This window comes from Meriones unguiculatus, chromosome 3 (assembly GCF_030254825.1).
Source record: "Meriones unguiculatus strain TT.TT164.6M chromosome 3, Bangor_MerUng_6.1, whole genome shotgun sequence".
Classification (NCBI taxonomy): domain Eukaryota; kingdom Metazoa; phylum Chordata; class Mammalia; order Rodentia; family Muridae; genus Meriones; species Meriones unguiculatus.
In genome coordinates, this window is record NC_083351.1 from 136,718,599 (window position 1) to 136,744,061 (window position 25,463).

The following is a 25,463-nucleotide window of genomic DNA, read 5'->3' on the forward strand; positions in this document are numbered from 1 at the left end:
GCCCTGGTTGGCCTCGAACTCACAGACGCCGTCAGCCGTCAGCTCCCCGGCGAGGGCTCAGGCGTGCGCACCGCGCTCCACGGGAGCCGCGGGCGTGCACGCACCCAGCCCAAGGCCCGCTCTCCCGCCCGGCCGCACTCACCATGGCCGCCCCGCTCGCGCCCCGGCCGCGCAGTGCCGCCAAGCAGCGCACGGCGCCGCGCGCTCCCACCGCCGCCGCCGCCGCCATGGCCCCGGGCTGCCCGGCGCGCTGCCTGACGCGGCGCCTGCGCCGAAGGCCCCCGGAGCGGCTGGCGAGGCTGGGCGGGCTGCGTCCGCGGGGCTGCTGGGGAGCCCTGCGGGGCCAGGACTCTGGCCGGGTCTGCGAGCTGGCGGGGTGCGTGGGGTCCTGCCCGCCGGGGTCGGTGCTGTGAAGCCCTTGCTCCGGCAGCTTTGGCTTCCCAGCTCGGTCCCCTCCCTGCGCCTTGACTGTGCCCCGTGCACAGGTGCAGCACCCCCAACCCGTCTGATCTTTCGAGACGTCTTCTTTCATATGCCATAAGTGTGTATATGGGTCTTCATTATTTTGCCTTTTTTTTTTCCCCTTGCGATGCAACTGACATTTTAAAACCCGGGGTTTGAGGCAAGGGTTTTAACACAGTGCTAAGTTTTGAGTAAACTGTTGCTCAGTTTATATCTTTGTGGATTTTTTGTTTGGTTGGTTTTACTTTTTCAAGACAGGGTTTCTGTTGTGTAGCCCTAGCTGTCCCAGACTCACGCTGTAGACCAGGCTGGCCCGAAAACACAAGATTCCGGCCTGCCTCTGCCTCCCTGAGTGCTGGGATCTTTTTGGTTTTTTTACTAAGTAACTTTATTGTATTCCTTTCTTGGGACAGTTTCATGCTGCCCGGGTACAAAGTTGCAAAGGCCTTGAACATCTACCCCCACCTCCCAGGAGCTGGGGATTCTGGGTATGTGCCACCTTGTACAGTGCCATTACTTTTTTCTAAATTAGCACGTTAATATTATCGGTTTGCAAGGCACTCTGGCTTATGCCTTTATCCCAGAATTCTAGAGGCAGAGAAGCAGGTGAATCGCTGGGAGTTAGAGGTCATCCTGGGCTACACAGTAAGACCCTGTCTCAAAAACATTTACTTATTTGTATATTTTATTGAGAATTTGGCAAACATATATATTAAAGAGTTCATTTAAGATTGGTTTCATAGGGTCTGGCGAGATGGCTCTGACGTCAAGACCACTGGCTGTTCTTCCAAAGGTCCTGAGTTCGATTCCCAGCAACCACAGGGTAGCTCACAACCATCTATAATGAGATCTGCTGCTCTTTCCTGGTGTGCAGACACATATGCAGGCAGAATACTGTTTACTGTTTAAATAAGAAATAATCTTTTTTTAAAAAAAAGATTGGTTTCATAACTGTTAGCAGTCTTATATCCCAAATGGACTTGGAAAAAATAATAATAAAGCCTCAAGAGAGCCTAAAATTTAAACTTCTTTTGCCCAGCTGACGAGATGTAACAAGTCAGGTAAAGCAGAACCTGGGGTGGTCTGAGGGCGCTGGTCGTGCCGCACTGACGTAAAGTAACGTGGGTGACGGTTTAGGCTCATGCCTAAGGATAAGGTACCGGGAGCAGAATGGAGCCTTGCTTCTACCATTTATGCTGAATGTTTATGATCATGAAAAATATTCCTGAAGTGTGTATGTTAACATGAGGAACCCTCCAGGGCTTGTGGTTCTCACCTGGAAGCTCAGCCTTCAGGAGGCCAGGCAGGGGGTCTGAGGTTTGAGGGCAGCCTGGGCTACCCTGGAAGAGGAGGAGGGAGAGAAAACGAATTAGTTAGTGTCTTAACACAGTAGTGGCCTGTCATTTTCCCGCATTCCCAGCACTCTCATCTCAAACCTAGTCATGAGGCAGCAGAAGGGCGTGAGGGCCGAGTGGTCATCATCCAACAGAGGCTCTGGGAGTGCTGAATTAGCGGTCTGAAACTCTGGAAGCAATTAACGTGACAGTCATTTGTCAAGGCAGCTGCAGTGGCAGAGGCAGGACAATCTCTGAGCTGGAGGCAGTGCTGTCCACACAGTTGAGTCCCAGGCCAGCCATGGCTACATAGTAAGAGCCTGTGTCAAAAACACAATGCCTAATTTATCATTAGGCACTTGATGCTCGTATCTGAATTTCAAGAACAGCTTTAGAGGTTTGTAGAGAGTATGTTGTCTCTATAAATTTTATATTTATTTGTAAGTTTTTGGGGGTATGCTATGGCACACATGTCAAGGTCAGAAGGGAGCATTTATGGTTCAGCTCTCTCCTCCTACCGTGTGGAGCACCGGGATCAAACTCAGGCCTTCACACTTGGTGACAAGCGCTTTCATCTGCTAAACCATCTCAGTGGCCCATGTTATCTCTCTTCTAAATGTGTCCTAAACTAGACCAGACTCAACCTCCAGGTAAGAAGAGTGTTTAGTGTTTCCTTTGGAGCTCAACCTAGCTCAGGGTTCAGAGTTTTAACATTCAAAGAAATCGTGCTGGTTATATAGCTGGTGAAAGTATATGCTCTCGCACAGAACTGAATTACTTTTCCTAACATCCATCATTCCAAAAAACAGGTGAAGCCTTTCAGTGAAAGCAGACATCACAAGACAAGGGGCAGGTGACTTTTTATTGTCCATTGGGTGCTACTTACAGACCCACACTCACCCACACAACACTTCCCTGCTTAAGGACACTAGAAGAAAAATTCATTATGTTCAAGTGTTAAAAGCAACACAGTCAATTCTAGTGAGCACGTTTCCATCTGCTAATTGTCACAGTAAAAATCCATTCAAATGTAATCTTTTCAGCCTTTCAGTAGTTTAACAAGAACATGATTCTTAAATCTGACTTTTACTGCAAGTTCGCGTTTCTGTGGAGAAAGTCTGTGACTGTAATGCTAAGTCCCCAAAGGAAGGGCTGAGAGAGATTCTTCCTCTTGCACTTCAGTTCCACCTCTACTCTGCATGCTCCTGCTCTTGTCCTGGAATCAGCCACCGAATGCTCTCAGTCCTGATGGTAGCGTACATAACAAAACTAATTAAAAAGAATAAGGAGAATACAAGCAACCAATCCACAGTCTTTATCAGAGTGCTGGGGAGAGGGCCCATTTGGTCAGCTTGCGTTACCACCACATTTTTCTTGGCTTCTATACCTGAAAGAGAAATCAATTGTTTCAAATCAGAGAGAAAACACATCTGAGCCATGTCTGAAGTATGATGCGTGGCATGCAAAGTGACAAGCAACCCTAAAATAAACACCACCTCAAATGTATCTTGGAAGGATTTCACCTGCATGTCAGTGTAATTTGTAACTTGCCTTCCTGCCCACCACATCAAAGAATCAGGATTCCCTCCAGCCTTTCAAAGCTAAATCTCAGGGATCTCTGCAACTCCTTGGAGATTTTCTAGTCAATGTCCTATTAGAGTTGCCTTTTGTTCTCGGGAGACCAAAGTTCATCAAAATAAGGCTGCTCTCAAAAGTTTCCGCAGGTTATCAAGGTGCCTTCAAGTAAGTTACTGAAAGAACTGTAAGAACAATTACCCACGGCTGGGTCGGTGATCACCAAAGATGTCAAGCACCTAGAATTTATCTACAAGCACGAAACACAAATGACTTTCTCTCCCCACACCAGTCAGGGACAAGGCTCAGAATTCCCAGGAACCCTGTAATACTATCACCTCTCTGAGATAAAAAGGAGTTTTGTTCCTTAGTGTCAAAAGAAAACTGAGTAGATTGTGCACTGAGGCATGTTCTAATCGGCACTCATTCCTAGTGAGTGTGCCTCAAAGAGAAGTGGGATGCTCTCAGCCAAGGCTCTTGGGCCTTAAGAAAGATGGTTTCCAGAGGAAGGCATTTCTGCAACTTGCCACAATCAAGCTTTTGAGAGAAATAAACAATAGGGCCATCACCTTTGGCAAAAAGTAACAAAAAAAAGTAACTTCTGGCCAGGCGGTGGGTACATGTCTTCAGTCCCAGAACTTGGGAGGCAGAGGTAGACAGATCTCTGAGTTTGAGGCCAGCCTGGTCTAACAAGTAAGTTCTAGGACAGCCAGGGCTGCACAGAGAAACCCTGTCTCAAGAAAAAAACAACAACCTCTGTAAGTGGATTAATAAATGAAACATAACACAATGAAAACAAACTATAACCACCACCAACAATTCAGTTAAATCTCAGAAACACAACAGCTACTTGCAACAACACGGACTAAAGAAGAAATGCTGCATGGTAATACTAACAAAGTTCTCTTTGGGTTTGAGGCCAGCCCGGTCTACACAGAGAAACCCTGTCTCAAACAAACACCAAACAAGCCTTCCTCCCCAGGATGTCATCTCTATTACCTGTCTGATTAAAAATGAAGATTTTCAGTGTTTCCAGAGTCCGATCTGTATGATTAAACCTTGCCATTGGTTTAGCTCCTTGAAACAGCAAAATGTTAGGGACAGCTACAGTGCCAAATCTGGTAGAAAGGCTGCAGGAAAAAGAAGGCGGTTACATTAGGAACCCCAACAACACACTTGCTCACATGAGCACCTATGAGAATAGGTGGAAATCAATGAAAAGTTTGTGTGGCCTACAGTTCCTGATAGCTGAACTTTTGACTTGTAGTCTAATCCTTGCCACTTCCTTATGGGTCAGGGTTGGGACATTCCTGGTCTGCAATCCAAATCAGTTGCTATTAGGACATGGTTCCAGCCATGGCCCAATGATTCCGCTATTAAATTCCAAATGTCAAAACAACACAGACCAGAAAATTCTAATTCATGGATAAAGCATAGTGTGTCAAATTTTCTTGACAGATTAAAAAAAAAAAAAAAACTTCAGAATGGCCATCCCTTCCTTCAAAAAGGATCCGCATACAGTAAGTAAGCAATTCTTTGGCAAATTGGTACAAAGGAATCCATGACTCAGTCAACAGACCTGGAATTCACAGCTAGGAAGGGAGGGCTTGGAAGAATGGGCCTGCAGGCATGTTTTGTTGTCACAGGACAAGTCCAGTTCTGGCAGTGGTTTGATGACAGAACCGGCCATGACCTTTAGGGAAATTATTAAAGTCACTAAGCCTCAGTTTCTCCCATCACTAGAGTAAGCAATGTTGGATGAGCAATGTCACTTCTGTCATTCAGACATTGGCATATGAGTCAAATACCTGTTCCAGCCCCTAGAATAGAAAGTGTCCTCCATAACCTTAGGCCTCCATTGAGGCCTAAGGCACTCAGTGGAGGCAAAGGAAGACAGTAAGGCAGATGCCAAAGCCTGTGGGAAAGGAGTGCAGGGAAGAAAGCCGGACCTAAATCCAAGGGCGTACTGTGTGCTTTTGAGCTTGACAAGCGCTGCTCTCTGTAGCAGGCCATGTACAGTTTCTGAAGCAGACAACAGTTCCTAGTGTTGGGGACACTCTTGTGCACTGTGTATTCAGATGCTGATTTCTGTGCCCTTAGATCAGGTTGCAGACCAGACATGGGCATTGTCATTTCTATGGAGAATCGCCTGTATCAAGGTTGTATAAAGGATGCTCCCCAATTATCTCCAATTGGTTAATAAAGAAGCTGATTAGCCAATAGCTGGGGAGAGAGGTCAGGGGAGGCGGGACTTATGTGCCAGTCAGGGGGTCTCAGAGGAAGAGGAGGAGAAAGAGAAAGAAAGGGAGAGGAGGAAGAAGTGGTGGTGATCAAGGAGAGGTCATCACGAGGAGTTTGCTGTGAGGAAAGAGGGTTACAGTAGAAGGCCAAGGCAAGACAAGAGGACAGGTAACAGGACACATGGCTGGGAAATAGTCCAGATCAGTGTAGACCGGTTAGAATAAATAGCATCTACCCAGCCTGGTGCTTTAAAGCTTATTAATAAATGTTACAGGTCTCTGTCCGTTACTTGGGAGCTAGGATGGGTATTAGGAAAGGCCCCTATTAATACCATAATTCAACATACTCAGTTGGTCGGGGACAAAAAGATAGTGAGGACCTGAATAGGGCAGGTCACAACTGCCTGTACCTTCAGCTCCAAGGATCTAACTCTCTTCTGCTTCCACACACACACATGTGATGGCTAATCTGTTGAGGTATTTTCCTGACTGGATCATTTGAAGTGAGAAGACCCCACCCTAAATTTGGCTCATCCCTTCTGATGGCAGCCTACATAGAATGTGGAAGAGAAGGCTCTGCTTTTTGCCTGCTTGCCCTCAACCCAGCTGGCAAGTTCACCCATCCTGCTTGGGAGGCATTCCTTCACTGATATTTGAGCCTACTTCTTTGGGATTCTTTGGGATGTAGACTGGAGACCACTGGCCTAGAAGCTTGGCCTAGCCACTGTTGGACTACCTGGACCATCGCCTGTGAGCCACTCTAATAAATCCCTGTTTAATATACATAGAGTCATTCTATCAGCTCTGTTCCTCTAGACAAACCTAATACACCTTAAGTAAAAAGACAAAACAAATTTCTAAAAAAATGGTAATCACTAACTTAAGGGATAATTTATTTCTTCATAAACATTGAAAACATACAGATAGACAGACAGACAGACAGACAGATAAAGTAGAAAATAAAGATAAAAGACAGCCAAGCATGGCAATGAACAACCTACAATTGTGCCTCTCATCAGTACACACCCACTGTCCTGCCCAAGAAAGAAAAGATTAAAAATCCCTGTAAACAATCAAAGACATATAAACAAAGATAATGTCACTATAAAGTGATACATTGATTTATTAGTATATTGAGTACATAATTAGCACATTAATGCATAATTTGTAGTATGCATGTAAGAACAAACAAGAGTGGTGGCTCCTCCCTGTAATCCCAGTTCCTGGGGAGCTGAGGTCTGAGTACTACTGAGAATTCAAGGCCAGTTTGGGGTACAGAATGAACCTCTGTCTCAGAAAATAAATACAGAAGTAAATGTAAATAGTATAAAGAAAGAAAAGACAGCCAGGCAGTGGTTTAAGGACAGGCAGGACTACACAAAGGAATCCTGACTTTAAAGAAAAGAAGAAGAAAGAAAAAAGGAAGGAAGGAAGGAAGGAAGGAAGGAAGGAAAGAAAGAAAGAAAGAAAGAAAGAAAGAAGAGAGGGAGGAGGGAGGGAGGGAGAGAGGGAGGGAGGGAGGGAGGAAGGAAGGAAGGAAAGATAAGAAAAGAAAAAAGAAAAGACAGGGAAAGAAAAGGAGAAGAAAATAAAGGGACTGGGAAGATGGTTCAATAATTCCATGTGCATGTTGCTCTTAAGAAGAGCAGGGTTTGGTTCCCAGCACCCACGTCTGGTGTTCACCACCTCCTGTAACTCTAGCTCTGGGGGACCTGATGCCCTTTCCCAGTTTCTGCAGGCACTCACATACATGTGCACACTGACAAAGACAGATGTGTAATTTTTTAAGATTATAAAATAGGGCATAAAGATGGCTCAGTGGTTAAGAGCACAGCTGCTCTTCCATAGGACCTGAGTTGATTCCTGGCACCCACAGGTGGCCTACATAACTCTAGTTCCAATAGATCCAGCACGACATCTTCTGGCCTCCATGGGCATGTACCACACTGCCATCTATGTAGCCAAAACACCCATATACATAAGTTTAAAACACATAAATAAACGTACTTTAAAAAGATGACAAGTGGAAAAAAAAAAAAACATGCACAGAAGCAGCACAGCATGGAGCTGGGAAAATGCACCTCAGGCTACTGTCACAGACAGACACCCTACTATGGTAGCACTTGTGCTAATTTACTGTGGTCTAGACTGCCCAAGGTCCTCTGACCACGCCCCTGCCCTCAGTGCCGTTCCCTGCCAGTCTTCTGGCTACCACACACAGAACAAGACTGTTTCTCATTTGGGACATGTAGACTCGGACACCACCAGCTCCCAGGGGAGCCTGACAACCAGCACAGCTCACTCCTGCCTTTCTCTTGCGGCCTTTTTCAAAGCCCCACTGACCTTCCCTTCTTGCAGCTTGTGACCATGACCATCAGCCGAAAGGACAAGCCACACCCCACCGAGCATACCTGCTGTGCTGAGACGCATCCAGTGCCAAAAAGGCAAGAGTTGGAAATGCCCGAGGCAGAGAGTTAAAGTGAGGAGCCAGGCTGGCAGAAAAGCGACACCACGGGGTGTAGAAGAGGACCAGAGTACAGTCAGTGCCATTTGGGTTTAGGAAATCCATGAGGTCCTGCAAAGAAAGGGACAGCACTTACAGTCGGCATTAAATGTTCCTGTGTGAACTGGCTAAGGAGGGCAGGAAGGAACTCTAGGTTCAAGGCCAGCCTGGTCTACACAGCAAGTTCCAGGGTTGTTAGGGACACACCCAGAGACCCTGTCTCAACAAAACAAAACAAAGTTTATGTTTCTGAAAGGATTCCCATGAGCGAGCAGCAAGTGGGCAGAGAGAAGGAGACTGACTCTTAACCATTGGCAGGATTTGGAACCAGAGAGCACAAGTCAGCAGAACACTATGAATGACAAGGTGCTCATCTCCAAGCTTTCCCGAAGCTACTGCAGTGTTTTCTTTTCTTTTTTTTTTTTTAATTCTTTTTTTTTTTTTTTTTTTTTTATTATTTATGCAGCATTCTGTCTGCATGTACACCTGCAGGCCAGAAGAGGACACCAGATCTCATTACAGATGGTTGTGAGCCACCATGTGGTTGCTGGGAATTGAACTCAGGACCTCTGGAAGAACAGCCAGTGCTCTTAACCTCTGAGCCATCTCTCCAGCCCCCCTGCAGTGTTTTCTTAACTAGACAACTGAAACACTAAATACTCATAGCACACACAGACCACCATGCCCAGGCCATGCTTTGGTTTGGATCTTATTTCTATTTATGTGTTTGCGAGTATGTATGCATGTTTGTTTGCATATGTGCAGGCAGATGTCCATAGAACCCAGAAGAGGGCATCAGATCCCCTGGAGCTGGAATTACAGGCTGCTGTGAGATGCCAACCATGGATGTTTGGAACAGAACTCGGGTCCTCTGGAAAGGCAGCTGGTACTCTTAGCTGCTGAGCCCAAAACTTGCTGGAGGCTTACCCTTCAGCCTGGGGTGCTGTTGGAAAGCAGTTCCAGCACTGGAAGGTGAGCTCTAGTGGGGAGTCAGAGGTCACTGCAGCACACCTTTCTTGTTGCTCATGAGTCTTCTGCTCAATGTCTGTGGCCATGAGTGTGCCTGGTATTTGTGGTGGCCAGAGGAAGGCATCAGAGCCCCTGGAACCACAGTTACAGATGGTTGTGAGCTGCCATGTGGGTGCTAGAAATTGAACCCAGGTCCTTGCAAAGCAAGCCAATGTTCTTACCCTCTGAGCCATCTCTCTAGCCCCTGGAGCATGCCTTTGGAGAGGACTGTGGAACCTTGATCTCTTTTTGTTCTGCTTTATTCACAGGGTCTCACAGTGTAGTTCTGACTGACTTGGAACTCACTGTACAGACCAGGCTGGCTTCAAATTCATAAAGATTTGTCTACCTGCCTCTTCCTCCCCACTGCTGAGATTAAAGGTGTGTACCACCACAAACCTTGATCTCTTCATTTTCATTTCACTTTCCAGCACCCAGGAGGTGAGGTGTTTTTCCAGCATGTGCTCCCACCATCGTGTGCTCCCTCACCACAGGCCCCAAGACAATGGAGCCAAGTGATGGCTCTAAAACTGGGAGACGAAATGGGCTTTCTCTCTTCTCAATCTCTGATTGCCTCAGGTATTTTGTTAGAGTAAGATAACACATCAAACAATTTCAAACTGTCATCTTGGCAGAGCTAAGACCAATGTGTGTGAGCAAAGGTTAGTGCAATTCAAGGCAACGCTGCTCCTGACACCAACTGTTTAAGCCATAACCCAGCCTACCTTGGTAATATGTGTGACATAGCAAAACAGCCCTGCACGGCCTGAGCATAGTGTTCAGGGCACTCTGGAGGAAACACGAGCCAGCTGACCCCAGGCCCTGGAAAAGCTTCATGAATTAAATACGCCATGTCCTCTGTGACACGGAGCCATCACTGCCCTCAGAGCTGAGGTCTACTCCTCACATATAAGCAGGCTGCCTGTGTCCTGCTCTCCTGGCTTCTAACCATCTATAGAAACTGCCAGCCATTATTCTAAAATCCCTTTGAGGAACCATCAGTCATCTAAGTATCTGGAAAACGTGGCTGGGTTTTCAGATAATGGTCTCACTCACTGTAGAACAAACACTAGATTTGCTTCTTTTTTTTTTTTTTAACAATGTTAATTTTCTATTTTTTATTTTTTATTTTTTTTTTATTTTTTGTGCCCTGGTGTTTAGCCTACATGTATGTTTGTGTGAAGGTATCAGATCTTGGAGTTACAGCAGTTATGAGCTGCCATGTGGGTACTGGGAATTGAACCCGGGTCCTCTGAAAGATCAGTCAGTGCTCTTAACCACTAAGCCATCTCTCCTACCCCTAGACTTACATTCTTTAGAGAAAAAAGAAACTTCATCACTATAACATATATTCCAGCTTAAATATCAAACTGTGGTTTTAGTCATTCATATTTTCTTTTCTTTAAAAAAGGAGGTTTATGGACTGGAGAGATGGCTCAGAGGTTGAGAGCACTGTCTGCTCTTCCAAAGGTCCTGAGTTCAAGTTCCAGCAACCACATGGTAGCTCACAAACATCTATAGTGAGATCTGGTGCCCTCTTCTGGCGTGTAGTCAGAACACTGTATAAATAATAAATAAATCTTTAAAAAGGAGGTTTATTTTTATTATTTTTTAATCGTGTGTGTATCTGAGTACAGGTGCTCCAAGGAGCTAGAAGACAACTCTGGATTCCCTGGACCTAGAGTTGCATGTGATTGTGAGCCATCCAGTGTGGCTGCTGGAAATCGAACTTGGGTCCTCTGGAAGAACAGTATGTTCTCTTCACTGCTCAGCCATCTCTCATTCAAACGTTCTAAAACCATTTATTTTCCTGGTGGTCCCAGGGACTGAAGCCAGGGCTGTCTGTGTACACTCTTGTCAAGGGCTCTGTCACTGAGCTGTCTCAGCTCTAAAAAAGAAAATGCTGCAATTCTGACCCCAAGTCCAGTAGGATGGTCTCCGTGAGCCCGCGTGGTAAGATTATGACAAGAATTACGCACTCTCGGTCACCTAAACCATGGCTTTTCTTTTGAACACAGCTCGGGTGAGAGAAGGCTTTCATCGACAAAGCCCTGGGCTCAATCCCCAGCACCCCATACTATTAAGCATGGTGGTGCAGCCATGTGACCCCCAGCACTGCAGAGGCAGAGGCAGGAGAATCAAAGGTTAAGGTCATAGCAAACAGCAGCGGCTGGCTGCAGTGGTACAGCCAGTCCACAGCAACCTCACTCACGAATGGCAGGGAGGAGGCTGAGCAGCACTCTGGCCACACCCACGGGAGCCCAGGTGTTGGAGACCAGCCTGGGCCATATCCGCCTGAAAGCTGATGGGTACTAGAATATTAAATCCTAAGGTGAATTTGAAGAGAAAGACAGACGACAGACAGACAGACAGACACTAACGCATGCGTCCTACCTGGGACATGTTTAAAATCTTCAGAGTGAAGTTTTCTAGCCCTGTCACATTCCTCTCCTGGCAGTTCACCTTGGGGAACTTGAGGCTGTCAGTGCTGTTGGCATCCTCGGTGGCAGCCGGCTCGGGCTCAGCTTCGGCCACTCCAGGCTCAGAGTAGTATTCCTCTTCCCGCTCTGGGAAGCCACCTGTCCCGTGCAGCCCGCAGCGTGGGTCCTCTTCTCCCAGTGCACTGCAGGTGCCATCGCGGGCCTCGGTGCTCCGGTGGTCCTCAGACGCCCCAGGAATCACTGACAACACCACCATGGGATCTCTGCGGGCACCCAGCCCCGGAGAGGCCTCAGTGGGCTCCGCCACCCTCGCCTGGCCCCGATGGCCTTGAGCAGCCTGCTCTTCATGTAGGTACACAGCTCCAACCTGGACAGAGGGGCCAGGCTGCTCTTCCCGCCACGCTTGGCCACTGTCCTCTGCAACTAAAGCAGGGCGGCATATTGTCAGATTTGACTCAAAAACAGCCGAACCCCAAAGCCTTATAATTATCTTTCAAAATGAGACTTCCCCCGATAGAGAAAAAGTTTCCATTTTACTATCAGAGAGCCACCTACATTCCCCAGTTCTAGAGACTACATACAGAGATGCTGTGCTAATAGATGCCGAGTAAAAAGACAAACGCAGGCCCTCTCTGTCTTCTCTAGCCTGGGAGCAGCTCTCCTGCCTGGGTCCCTCACCCCTGAAAATAGCTGCCTGCTCTACCCGCTCCTTGATCAGGATTGCCTCTCAGCTGCTGAGTCGTCTGCTCTCCTCAGCGGAGTTGGAGTGACCACAGGAGCCAAGAGATGAGGGTCTCGGCAGCTTGGCAGCCCAGCAGCCTCTGACCTCACTCATCTCTAGCTGCAGCTTCCAAACCAGCGCCATTTCAAGGGGCCTCGACACAGCGCCAAGTTCACTGGGGCTGAGGGGGCCAGTTCTGGGGCCAGGACTGGGACTGCTGAGGGAGCCTCATCATTGGCTATGCCAGGAACCCTTCCCTGAACCAACAGCTCTTCTACGTGATTCTGGACTTTGCCCTCTCAGAGGCCGTGGGGCTCTTTGGCCTAACGGTGGCCTTTCTCATCCTCTGTGCCATGTGGAGCTGCCGTCTTTACTTCCACCTTCCATAGTTCTTTTGTGTCCCACCTTCCCTGTATGCTCCTTTTCCTGTGCTTCCCAGGAAGTCTTGGGGAAGTGCTTGGCTCAGGGTTTGACAGAGAGAAGACAAATAAAAACTGTATTAATAAGAAGAAAAAAAAAGACAAACACAGAACACACCAAAAAAATGACTTGTGACTTGTGATTTGCCATGTGAAGCACAATTAGAAAGAAAACAAAACAAAATAAAACCCTGCAGTGCAAACAATCAGTTAGGAAAAAATAACAGAGACACTAAGAAAATGATAATGGCAGCCGGGCACAGTGGCTCGCTTGGGAGGCAGAGGCAGGCGGATCTCTGAGTTCAAGGCCAGCCTGGTCTACAAAACAAGTCCAAGACAGCCAAGGCTACAACAGAGAAACCCTGTCTTGAAAAACCAAAAGAAAAGAAAAATAATAATATGGCCCACATCTCTAAACCCAGCACTTGGTAGGCAGAGGCAAGCAGATCTCGTAAGTTCCAGGCCAGCCTGGTCTACACAGAGAGTTCTAGGCCAGCCAGGGTTACATAGTGAGACCCTGTCAAGGGGGAAGAGGAGATTTCTTCTTTAGCTTGACAAACTGATTAGCTTGAGCCTTGCATAAAATGAAAATTATTCTGTCACTACTTTCAAGGAAACTGCTTGGGAAATGTTAAAATGAGGGTGTGGACACTGAGCCCATTCTGCCAGGGGGCATCACCGGTTGTCAGCGCCTTCCCACCTAGTCAGCTTCCTCAGGAGGCTCTGCCAGCTGCAGATGTCCTCACAGTGCCTTCTGTGCAAGGAAGCCCAGCAAGGAAAGGCTGGGGCTGAGGGGGCGGCCAACCTATATTTCCTGAGTGCAGTCCTCAGCATGCTTGTGTGACAGTGAGAAATTGCCACCCGTGCGCAAAAATTCACAAAGGAGCGATGAGCAAAAGATGGACGACGGAGTCCTAGCCTGAGAAGGCTGCAGAGGTGGCGTGGTGTGCTTACACTTCAACGAGGTGACTGCAACCAACCCCCAAAACACAAGCAGAATCTGCCCCCCACACACACTTTTCCCCACTCCACTAACACACTTAGGGTTGCAGCCACCCCCCACTGTACAATCCGGCAGCTCTTCCCGTCTCTGCTCCGAAAAGCTGCTCCTCACTATAGTCAGAGTGGAACTAGACGCTGGTCAGACCTGTTCTCGCTCTCTCAGCTGTTTCCCCTACCCTGTGTGAGTTATCCTCTATAATTTCTGGTCCCTGGCCCTCCCACTTGTCCCCAACCTGCCTGGGACCATTCTTGAGGATGGTTTCTCAGCTAAGAATGTCCTCGGCTCCACCTCCCTATCTCCAGGCAAACCCATTGTCCTTCAGGCGGAAGCAGGAAATTTCACTTCTGGAAGGACATCTGTCCTAACCTTTAGATCAGGGTAAGCAATCTCCAGGTGATACCCAATAATGTCCTGGGGCTTTCCTTGACGCCTTTTCCACCCTTATAATTCACTTGCTAGTTTGTATCCATGTGATAGGAGGCTGTCTACTTTGACCCTTCCCTGAACTCCCATGCCCAGTAGTACAGAGGTATGATTCCTGGAACACTCCAATAATGAGCTGGATGTGGTAGATCATACCTGGAATCCTGGTCACGGGGAGTCTGGGGGGGGGGAGGGAGACTTCTGGGACTTCAAACTAGGATGGGCTACATTGTGAGACAGCCCTCAAACAAAACCAAACAAGTTAACTAAATAACAAAGTAACAATCTGCTATGTGACTCCTAGGAGAGACTAGAGTAGGATCCTGGACTCAAGGCCAGCTGTTACTCCCGTTCCTAGGCACCTGGCAGCACCCCTCGCCCCAGATGCTAATCTGGCAGTAGTATCTGCTTGGGGGGGGGGGGGAAAGCCTTGTATTTCAGCCACTCAGAGAAGGAACAAGCTGGTGAAGGTTCCTTTATGCCAACTTATATCCGATCCGCATGACCAATGCCCTCGTCAGTCCGTGCTGTCTGCAAGCATGAATGTATGAATGTATCCCACACTTTGCAATGAGCTCATACTGACTTCCGACCCTGGAAAATCTGAGGATTTAGTGAGGAACAGTCACTGTGTGCATTGAATATAGAGAAACTAATCCCAATATTGTTTCTTTTGTTTGTTACAGTGTCTTGTATAGCAGAGGCTGACTTTGAACTCCTGATCCTTTGCCTCCACCTATGCAGTGTTGGGATGACACGTGCCTGTGCCTCCGCCACCACATCTGGCTTTTGCAGTGTTAAAGAACTCCAAGACAGAGACTGGCTGAGGGAAAGCCGGGTACCACCCCCATATTTCATGGCTGCTGCGGTGGTCTAGAACCTTAAGGCAGCTAGCACAAGCCAAAGTAAAGTTTCCCAGTATGGCTGCTTTCTGGTGAGGAACTCGCAGGCCTGTAATGAGCTCTGGGGGAGGGAGCCAGGAGAACCGACACTCGGACCCCATTCTCTCCTTGTTCCAAAGCCTTTTTTTTTTTTTTTTTTTTTTTAGAGAAAGACGTCTACAGAGCCCATTAGTCCATATATCTTCTTCACTCTTTTAAGGCCAGTAATTAAATGAAATGAAAACGCAAAATTTTAGGTGTGAGATCTGACAGACATAGGCTTACACCCCGGGCCCTCAACTCCGGCTGCACAACGCTGACAGAGGATTTACTGAATCTCAGTTTGCGGTGAGGCTTCCGTAAGTGGGAGCAATGAGGTCTGTAATCCCAGCAGCAGGCAGGCACAAGGATCGACTCGGTAAACTGAGGTAGAACTAGGCTCTCTCGAAATAAACAACAGCAACAAAAAATATTTGGTGTAAACCAGGTGGTGGTGGTGGTGGTGGTGGTGGCGGCAGCGGCGGCGGCGGCGGCGGCGGCGCACGCCTTTAGTGCCAGTGCTCGGGAGGCAGAAGCAGGGAAATCTCTTGAGTTAGAGGCCAGCTTGGTCTACAGAGTGAATTCCAAGACAGCCAGGCTACACAGAGAAACCCTGTGTTGAAAAACAAAAACAAAAAGAAGGAAAGAGATGGACTTTAATAGGAGTGGATAAAAGAGCCATGAACTAAACCCTCTCTTTCTCTCTCTGCTCCCCACTCTAGCAGCCCAGAGTGGCTCCTTTCCTCGCTTAGCGAGAACCCCAGGAACCTGCCGTTAGTCTTCCGGTCTTTGCTTCACGCAGATACCTACTGAGCCAGAGTGGTCACCTTCAAAGGTGGCCCAGGACGACAGACTCCAGCACGAACTCTGGAGTCAGGGAGACTCCAGGCTCTGCTCTTTACTAGCAAGTGCAAATGGGTTAATGGTCCCCTCTGCGCCCCCGCACCCCCAGCCTGTGACACAGAGCTACTAATGGAAGCTGTCTCCTGGGGCTGCTGGAAGGAAGCGCTGACCGAGGTCAGTGGCGCATCGCTCGGCGCTGGGGGAGCCCAGTAAGGGCACAACAAAAGCCAGGGCTCGTTACGATGGCGGCGATAAGCGTTCACCGCACCAGGTAGGACGCTGCCTCCAGCCGGGCCTGCTGAGGGGCCCGGGCGGGCTCGCCCGCCCCGCACGGGCTCGGCCTCCGCTGTCCCGCAGCGGCCGCCCCGCTCGTCCCGCCCGCCCCGTTCCGCACTCACCCTCCAGGCCGCGGGCCGGAAGGCCCAGCACCCACAGCACTACCTGCCACCAGCGGAGGAGTCGCATGGCGCGCGACGCGGAGCCGCGGCCACGGCCACCGCGGCTGAAGACAACCGGCGCTCGGCGGCGGGAGTCGCGCCCCCGCCCCAGCGAGCCTACGGGGAGGAGGAGAACCGAGAGCGCAGGCGTGGCTGCGGGTCGCCATCTTGACTCCTGGCGGCCGCTGCAGACGCCATGTTGGAGTCGGGCGGTCGGCTTCCAGACCGTGGGAGGTCGCTGGTCGTCTGATGTATTACTTCGCTATCCTCCACAAGCTTGTGTGGCCAGGCAGAGGATAAATCCAGTTAAGTTTGAATTTCACATTCCTGATATATATGTCTTATAACTGAACAGCCTATAATTTGCTACATCTGGCAAGTAACGTTTAATTGACTAGTTGGTTCTAACACTGTGGCTCAAGAGCTAAGAGTATGACACTTAGGCATGCTGAACACTTTGACCTAAGGAACAATGGAAGGCTTCGTTATCAGCAGCCTCAGAAACAAGGCCTGGCCAGTTGTGATGGTTCATGACTAAAATCCCAGCTCCTGGAATCCTGTGAAGCAGGAGAATTACTGTGGGTTCCAAGCCAGTCTGGGCTACAGAGTGAGACCTTGTCTCGAAAATGAGAGGTGGGGAGAAGAAAGAGAAGAGAGAGTCGTGATAGAAAGCAGAAGGGAGAGGGGCAGGACAGAAGGAAAGATGGCATTGAGGTTAAGAGCATATACTGCTCTTGCAGAACCCTAAGGGTTACAAACCAAAGGTCTTGGCACTCTAAGTGAAGAAGCTGTAATTCTTTAGTAGCTGGGTGCTGGGCTGCTGCCAGTCAAAGGCCAAAGCAATAAACCTCTGACCTGAACACCTAAGAGCTATAACTCTCTGGCATTTAAAGCTTGGAGCCTGAGCCTGAAGGAATGACTCACTCATTAAGAGCACAGGACCAAGGTTTGATTCCCAGCACCTGCATGGCAGCTCACAACTGTCTGTAATTTCAGCTCCAAGGGTCCAGTAATGCCTTCTGGCCTCCATCAGTACCCATGTGGTGCGGGTGTGGGCAGGAAAAATACCCACAGACATATAATTTAAACAGATCTTAAAATTCTTTTGAATAAAAGTTTAGAGCCTGTGCCAGTTAGTTTTTGCTGCCAACTTGACAAAAATCACAAGTTACAGTCATTTGAGAAGAGGGGACCTCAACTGAGAAAATGCCTCCATAAGGTCGGGCTGTAGGAAGCCTGTCGAACGTTTTCCTGACTAGAGATCGATGTGAAAGAGCCGGCCCCTTGTGGGTGGGGCAGCCCTGGGCTGTAAGAAAGCAGGGGGAGGAAGCCAGTGAGAGTGGGTGAGCAGCGGCATGGTCCATGGCCTCTGCATTAGCTCCTGCCTCCAGGTTCCAGACCCGTTTGAGCTCCTGCCTTGCTTTTCTTCAAAGATGGAAATAAACTCTTTCCTTCACAACTTGCTTGAGTCATGGTGTTTTCCACAGTGATAAAAACCCTAAGACACAGGTACACACATACCTTCTAAGGTCAATTCATAAAGGTGACAATAAACTAATTTGGCAATCTCACCACCAGCAGATGGGACACAGCCCAATTTCAGTGACATGATTAGAAACCTTCAGGTCTAGCTGGCCATGGTGGTGGACCATCCTCAGCCTTTTGAATTTTTTTTCCTAATATCTGACAATGACTGAGAAATAAAATGGGTAGCCAGGACCGCGGCTGCTGCTGGAGAGGCTGGGTATATTGAATCGTAGTCTCGTGTAATTGATTTAGAAAACTGGTCCAATTTTACTTGAGAATGATTCCATCCCCTGAAAGAGGCAGCAAACCATGAAGTCTCTCTTCTGGCGGCCATTTGACCCAGGCCATGTCACTCATGATGACTGTCCACTAGATTAGTCTGGTCTGCATACAGCCTGGCAGCTGCCTGAACCCATCCCCTAAGGAGTGAGAGTGGAAGCCTGTACTGGATGGCATAAAGGTCATGCCATGTAAGGTCATAGGCCCGGTAAAGATAGCAAAACTTTTTTTTTTTTTTAAGTGGAACTCTTTAATATAGGCAGAGAAGGAGCCTAGCCACTTTTCAATCAGGGAGAGGTCCTGCTGGAAGAAACATGAACTTGAACAAGCCCCTCAGCTCATGCTACTTTCCAGAGGGGGCAGAGGTGAGCAGGTCTGTCGGAGACCACCACGTGTGAGAGGCCACAGGGGAGACAGGTCAGTGCTCGGAAGGAGACCACGGTGTAGGTAGGCTGTGGGGTCATAGAATCAGGAGAGGACAGAATAGGCGAGAGGATGGTGTTGTGCCTGAATCGTGAAACCCCAAAAGACCACCAGCAGGAGTTGAGTCTGTCACAAAACAAATGAGGATCTTTTTATTACAAGCTGCAGCTTGGACTCACACACCCTCACCGCCAAAGTGGTAAAGCGGTGAGAACCGAGAACCTGGTGCTCGGGTTACTTGGGTGATTTAAAGATTCTGGTCCCTCCCAGTGCTCCCAATGCAGGGGATTCCTGCCTGGCAAGCATCATTGGTTGAAACACAAAAGGGGATCTTGCATTTTGAATTGATTGGCTATAGGAAGGCCTCCACACCATTAATGGTCTGGCTTCCCTTCTTAGAGGGATGGGCCGGTTTCCTAGCAACTGTATCTCTAGCAGGCAGGAAAGAATTCAGTAAGGCTAGTTCTTTCCTGAAGGTGCCTAACTTCCACTTGACTGACCTTAGTTCAGGCTTGTGCTTTAAACTTTAAAATAATAGCCACTGATTTTTAATTCTTTAATTTTTAATTCCATTGGTCTCTCAATGGAGAAGAGTGTAGTGGAAGTTTTGGTTACATCATGTAAATATGTTTTTGTTGTAATCCCAAGTGTGAAATGCAGAGATGTTTTTAGTTTATCCACAGCTGATAACACCTCCTGGGAGGGCGGGTGATCTTTGCCAGCTGATAACAGCTTCCTGAGAGGGCACACGATCTCTGTCAGCTGGAAACTGCCTGGTTTATTTCACTCCCTGCCCTGCTCTTGCTATATCAGGGCTTCTGTGTGAGTTAGTTTGAGCCCCTTCAGAGTATGGTAGGCTCAAGATACTCTAAATGCATAGCTTCTGGCATGCTCCAGTACAAATCCTCTAGCAGAGGGTGAAGCTGTGTTAGCTACAACTGTTTTGAGTCTTATGGCCCTGTAGAGAGTTCATGGACTAGAAGCTCACACAGATTCAAGGGGCCGGGTTATAGCAAAATTGCCCTGAAGCCCACCAGCGTGGTGACAAGCCCATCATTGCCTGCCCCATTCTCAGGGACTCCTAATTCCTATTGACTCACCTTGCAACACCCCCATTCTCCTGGTATGAGAGCTCTGTGGTGCCTACCACTTAGTACAGGACATCTGCCTCATTCTCATTAGCAAGGGAGTAATCCCAAACCACCCTGTGGTTACCAAGCCCCACACCCTCCTCTCTAAGACTCCTCCTACAGCTTCCTACTTCACCATCCCAGACATAAAGGGCACCTTCTTTATCACTCCCTATATCCTTTGCCTTCACCTGGGAGGAGCCTGATACACAGACTGCAAGACAGCTCAAAAGGACAGTATACCCAGGGCATCTGGGGCAGTCAAGCTTTGGCCTGGGACCTCCCCTCGTTAGACCTTAATCCTAGCTTTATTTATTTATTTATTTATTTATTTACTTACTTACTTACTTCTTTATTATGTAGATGACATTTTACACTGCATCTTTTCCCCGTCTCTGTCCCAAGGAAATACTGTGTCACTCCTAAACTATCTTGGTTCCCTGAGTTACTGTATCTGTCTAAAGTTCAGCTGTGTTCTCCCACTACTATGCATTTGGGCATCTGACTCAGCCCAGGGTCAAAGACCCTAACCTCAGAGTCCAACCATTACGGAACTTGTAGCCCTGACCACAGCAGACCAGATCCTTTCCTTTTGGGGCATAATGGGATTCTTCCGACACTGGATCCCAATTATGGTCACATGGGGGATGCCCTCACCTAAATAACTGCCCCATCCTTCCCCAGCAGCAGGATCTCTGATACCCACCAGAGCCTACACATCAGCCCCAAGACCCTATCCCAATTTCTAGAGCCCCCCTTTCTATCCCACTGGCCTCCGAGCCCACATTTTACACGTCCACACCTCCTGCCAGACATGTGCCAAGGCCAACCCACAGGGAGCTCTCCAGACACATCAGTTTCTGAACCAGCTCCAAGGACACCAACTAGCTGAGGACTGACGGACTTCACCCACATGTCCACTCATGAAAAAGCTCTGCTATCCCCTAACCCTGGTTCTACAGGTTGGATTGAGGCATGCCTCACCTCCAGGGAAACAGAAGATGTGGTGGCTCAGGGGCTCCTCAAACACACAATTTCTGGGTTCGCCATGTCACAAACCATCCAGACAATGGTCCAGCCTTTACCTCCAGGATCTTCGAAGCTCTTAACATATCCTGGGAACTCCACATCCCCTCCTGCCCACAGTCCTCAGACAAGGTTGAGAGAGCCAAGGGAATCATCAAACAGTACCTCACTAAGCTCTTTCTGGAACTCAGGTTAGCTCGACCCTCCCTTCTCCCCACTTCCCTCACCAGCCTCCCACCCACCTGGCACTCTCCAGCCACCACCTCCTGGCTCAGACGCCCTGCTGGCTGGGTACCTAACCTACCTCTCCTACAATCCTCTCTCCTTTCCCATGCTGACAGCTACCTGCCTGTCCCCATGCCAGAGGACCCAGTTGCTCCTGAGCTGCCCCACAGGGAACTCAAACAGGTATCTCCCACGTCTCTACAAGCCGAGGGGAAAGGACCCTACACTGTGATCCCCACCCTTTCAGCTGCCAAGCTCCTAAGACATCAGTGCTGGCGCCTACCACCTCTCCAGGCTCAAGAGGGCACAAGAGGGCAGCTACTACTCTCTAGTTTTCCAGAAGGCCACAGTGATGGGCCAGGATGGCCAAACCAGAGCGACTCCCTCTCCCTCAAATGGTGGCAGTCTCCCCCTTTTCAATGGCTTGCCCTGTAATAGTACCCCTCATTTGCCCATTTTTTTCCCCTTGCCTCCTCTACCTTCTCCAGACTGGATTTGCAAGATCTAACCCCGTCACCTGAAGTCACTAGCCACCCGAGCCCTACATGGCTACACTCGGGCACAGGCCCAGTATGGGGCAGATGTGTAATTTTCCTTTACCTACAATCCATTAAAAAGGTCCTTGCCATAGTCTAATGGAGACTTTTTCCGGTCTTGTCCACTGGGGCTGGTGAACTCACCAGGAGCCCACTCCCAAATAAACCTGCATCTTCACTTTGAATTTGGCTTGAATTGGATTATTTCTGTCTATGAAGAAAACTTATTACGAACCTTTCTCCAACTTCTGGCCCAGGTCCTCAACCAGATGTGCACTCTTTCTTAACAAATTGTCTGTTCACTGATCTTAAAAATTAAGTTGGGCCAGGCAGTGGTGGCGTACGCCTTTAATCCAGACTTGGTCAGGTCTCTGTGAGTTCAAAGCCAGCCTGCTCCACAGAGTGAGTTCCAGGACAGCCAGGGCTACACAAAGAAACCCTGTCTCAAACAAACAAACAAACAAAAAAAAAAAAACAACTAATAAATAAACCTTAATCTCAGCACTCTGGAGGCAGAGGCAGGAGGACCTCCAAGTTCCAGACCAGCCAGTGATACATACTGAGGCCCTGTCTCAAAAATAAAAGATCAAGGTCCCCAGCACTGCCAGCTCATTCCGGGCTTGCTGATAGACCTTACAAAGTGTCTTGCTAAGCTCTTACCAAATGCCCAACTCACAGAATTGGTCTTTAGGCTCATTTTTACGTGGATTTGTGTGTGCATGAGTTTACGTGCACCACATGCCTGTAGGTGCCGAGGGAAGCCAGATGCTATTGGATGACCTGGAACTAAAGCCACGGGCAGTTGTGAACTACCTGATGTGGGAGCCAGGAACGGAACCCAGGACCAATGCAAGAACAGTAGTACAAGCTCTGAAACGTGGAGCCATCTGTTCAGCCCCTTGGTGTTTTAAAGATAAATTCTCTGTGTGTAGCCAGCAGGCGTTGAACTCTTGATCCTCCTGCCTTGGCTTTCCAAGTGTTGTCATTGGAACACTGGGTATTGTGAGTGCCATACCCAGCATTAACCGAGGATAAACCACTATTATTAGAGTGGATATCTGGCTCAGGTGGTAGAGCACTTACCCAGCATAACACAGAGAAATGTCAAGTTACTACCTTTTGTTTTACAGATAACAAGGTGATTTTGTTTTGCAATGAAAGATCCTTAAGGATAATCTGAATTCATTTAATTGGAGGAAAATACTCGACTATTTAATTAATAGTTGGAGGAATGTATTCAGTAATTCTTCCAATTTTATCTTTTTTTTTTCTGCTGTTTTTGTAAAATTAACTCAGTGTACTCATTTCGGTTTCTGATTTATTTTTATTTTTGTGTCTCTATGTGTGCCTTTGTGAATTTATGTGTACTCATTGACTCATTGTTGACTGTGGAGGCCAAAGGGCATAAGATCCCTGGAACTGAAGTAACAGGCAGTTGTGTGTGTGTGTGTGTGTGTGTGTGTGTGTGTGTGTGTCTTTCTCTCAGTCTCTCTCCAGGGTTTCTCTGTATAACCTTGGCTGTCCTGGACTCACCCTGTAGATAAGGCTAGCTTCAAACTCACAGAGATCCACCTGCCTCTGCCTCCCTGAGTGCTGGGATTAAAAGTGTGCCCACCACAGCTCCAATAATTCAGTCTTCACCCAAGATATTTACTTAATGAGATTCCACAGTGAGCTCCAGGCTGGCCAGCACCAGGGCTACTTATACTTTGTCTCAAACAAAGATGTTACTCCATCTGGACACACTAGGAAACAAAACCTCATGTTCAGGTCAAAAGGAAGATCCCAACAAGGCTGAAGCTGTAAGAGTCACCTGAACTCAAAACCTTCCGAACCCTGCCAATTCACTGTTGCACTTTGAATCTGCACTGTCTCCTGGAGTTCTTTGTGGCAGGGATTTGGTCCTCAGCTTGCCATTGCTCAGCTGAAAAAAAATGCCGAGAAGTCTCCTGGGAGGTGTGCCAACAGTGGGTACTACAGGGCCCCGTCTCTTCCTGGCCACAAGAGAGCAACTTCCCTCTACAGAATAATCCCTGTAAGAGATGCTGCCTCAGCACAAAAGCAATAGAGCCTTCAAATCTTCAAGCCAAAGTGGGCCCATTTCATTTTATAAGCTTGTCACCTGGGGTAGCAGCCATAGTGGAAGAAAGTTAACGTGTTCATAATTGTAAACAATGGATTTTATATACATATTAAAATAAGCTGACTTTGGACTTGGGCACAGTGGCACATAACTACAGTCCTAGCTTTAAGAGGATCACTTAGGCCTAGGAACTTGACACGAGCAAAGGGAACACAGTAAGGCCCTGCCACAAAATAAATAAATAGGCTTATCTTATACACTAATAAGAAGTCAACAGGACAGGGTTTAAGATTACCAGAGAAGATAGTCTCTAAGAAGATTAACTTCTAGGGAAGGATAAATTGGAGACAGTAAGGTGAGTACCTCCTCTACTGTTATCAGAGAGAGCGCAGACAAGCTGTTTCTCTGCACAGAAGATGGTCTTGCCAAGATTGGTCTTCATGCCCACAAACCTGGACCCAGAGCCTGGCTAAGCTCAAGTTCAAGGTGGTATAAATAGTTTGTCTCAACAAACGAAAAACAAAAGCAAACCTGCTTAAACCCTGTACCGGTTTTGTAATAAAACACCATGACCAAAAGCTCATGAAAGGAAGAATTCATTCTGGTTTATGTGTCCAGAGGGAAAGTCTGTAATAGTCAACAGGCAGCCAGAGTAGGAAGCTGAGAGGTCACCTCCTCAACCACAAATACGAAGCAAAATGAGTGAACTGGGAATGAGGCAAAATGCATACATATACAGTAATAATAAACCCTTTTAAATGGCCTAGGAACCTGACTAACTCCTACAAAGCAGCTTTGGAACCTTCTGAAGCTAACAATGAATAATCTCAGTAAGATGACAGCTCTGCCTATGTGTGTTTAGGTCATGGGGCTGCTGCAATGGCTCCGTGGGGAAGGCTGCTCACCAACAAGCCTAACAACTGAGAACCAACTGGCCTGTGCTAGCCTTGACCCTCCAGTGTACAAGATGGTGCAGTCACACAGACAAAATGAGCAAATGTAACATTCAAAAAATGTGAGTTAAACAGGTACCAAAACTATTTGTCCTGATATATTTCCACAACCTTTGGAAGATAATAGAAAACAAGCTCATTCTGAAAACTCTAATGTGGTACTGAGCAGCAACCATGGGCAGTGTTCCCCCTTGTTTTTTGTTTGTTTATTTAAGTTTTGAAACTTTATTATTAGGGGCAGGAAAGTACACTTGCTGCCCTTGCGAAGGACCCAGGTTTGGTTCTCCACATTCACATGAAGGCTTACCACCATTCCTAATTCCGTTTCCTGAGGACCTGGTGTCCTCCTCTCATCTCCAAGTGCAACAGCCATACTTTGTGGTACATGTACATATACAAAGGAAACATTCATGCATATAAAAATATACTCTATGTGTATACTGTTTGTGTACAGAAACTTACATGACACATGTGTATGTGGAAGTTAAAGGAGAACTTTGTGAAGTCAGTTTTCTCCTTGAGCCACTATGTGGTCTCTGGCTAATTTTCACTTCAATTTAGAAAATGCCTTCACAAGGTCAGGTTATAGGCAAGCCTCTAAGACAGCTTCTTCGATAGTGATTGACGGGGGAGGGCCCAGCCCTTTGTGGATGGGACCACCCTGGGCTGGTGGTCCACTGTTCTCTAGGAAAGCAGGTCGAGCAAGCCTTGAGGAGCAAGAGCATGTTCCAGCTCTGACTGCTTTTGATGAACTGTGATGTGGAAGCATTAAGCCAAATACATCCTTTCTCCTGGTTGTGGTGCTTTATCCACAGCAACAGAAACCCTAAGACAAGGACATCGCTGCCACCCGCCCCCACTAACACAGTGGGAAGGGGCAAAATGTAAGAGCCAGAGGATGGGGTAGAATGTGAGACTCTGCGGCAGACATACCATTGCCATTGCACTTGAG

At 47.9% G+C, this 25,463-nt stretch overlaps 2 protein-coding genes and 1 pseudogene across 5 annotated transcripts in view; 1 reads left to right on the forward strand and 2 right to left on the reverse strand.

Moving 5' to 3' along the window:
* The window catches only part of Pcbd2 (pterin-4 alpha-carbinolamine dehydratase 2), a 49,828-nt gene extending 49,281 nt beyond the window's left edge, over window positions 1–547 (reverse strand). For all 4 annotated transcript variants that reach the window (XM_060380607.1, XM_060380605.1, XM_021659686.2 and 1 more), the window contains exon 1: window positions 143–547. In XM_060380607.1, coding sequence (XP_060236590.1) covers window positions 143–532 — 390 coding nt within the window. In that variant the 5' untranslated portion in view covers window positions 533–547. The remainder of the gene's footprint in view (window positions 1–142) is intronic.
* Window positions 548–2,639: 2,092 nt separating this feature from the next.
* Txndc15 (thioredoxin domain containing 15) lies at window positions 2,640–16,477 on the reverse strand. The gene is made up of 5 exons (XM_021659693.2): window positions 16,291–16,477; window positions 11,517–11,986; window positions 8,023–8,186; window positions 4,371–4,501; window positions 2,640–3,183 (listed from the first exon to the last, which is right to left on the reverse strand). Exons 1-5 carry the CDS (start codon window positions 16,355–16,357, stop codon window positions 2,987–2,989), a joined length of 1,029 nt encoding a protein of 342 aa, XP_021515368.1. The 5' UTR covers window positions 16,358–16,477; the 3' UTR covers window positions 2,640–2,986.
* LOC110562816 (ATP synthase F(0) complex subunit C2, mitochondrial-like) lies at window positions 12,164–12,777 on the forward strand (annotated as a pseudogene).
* Window positions 16,478–25,463: the final 8,986 nt, after the last annotated feature.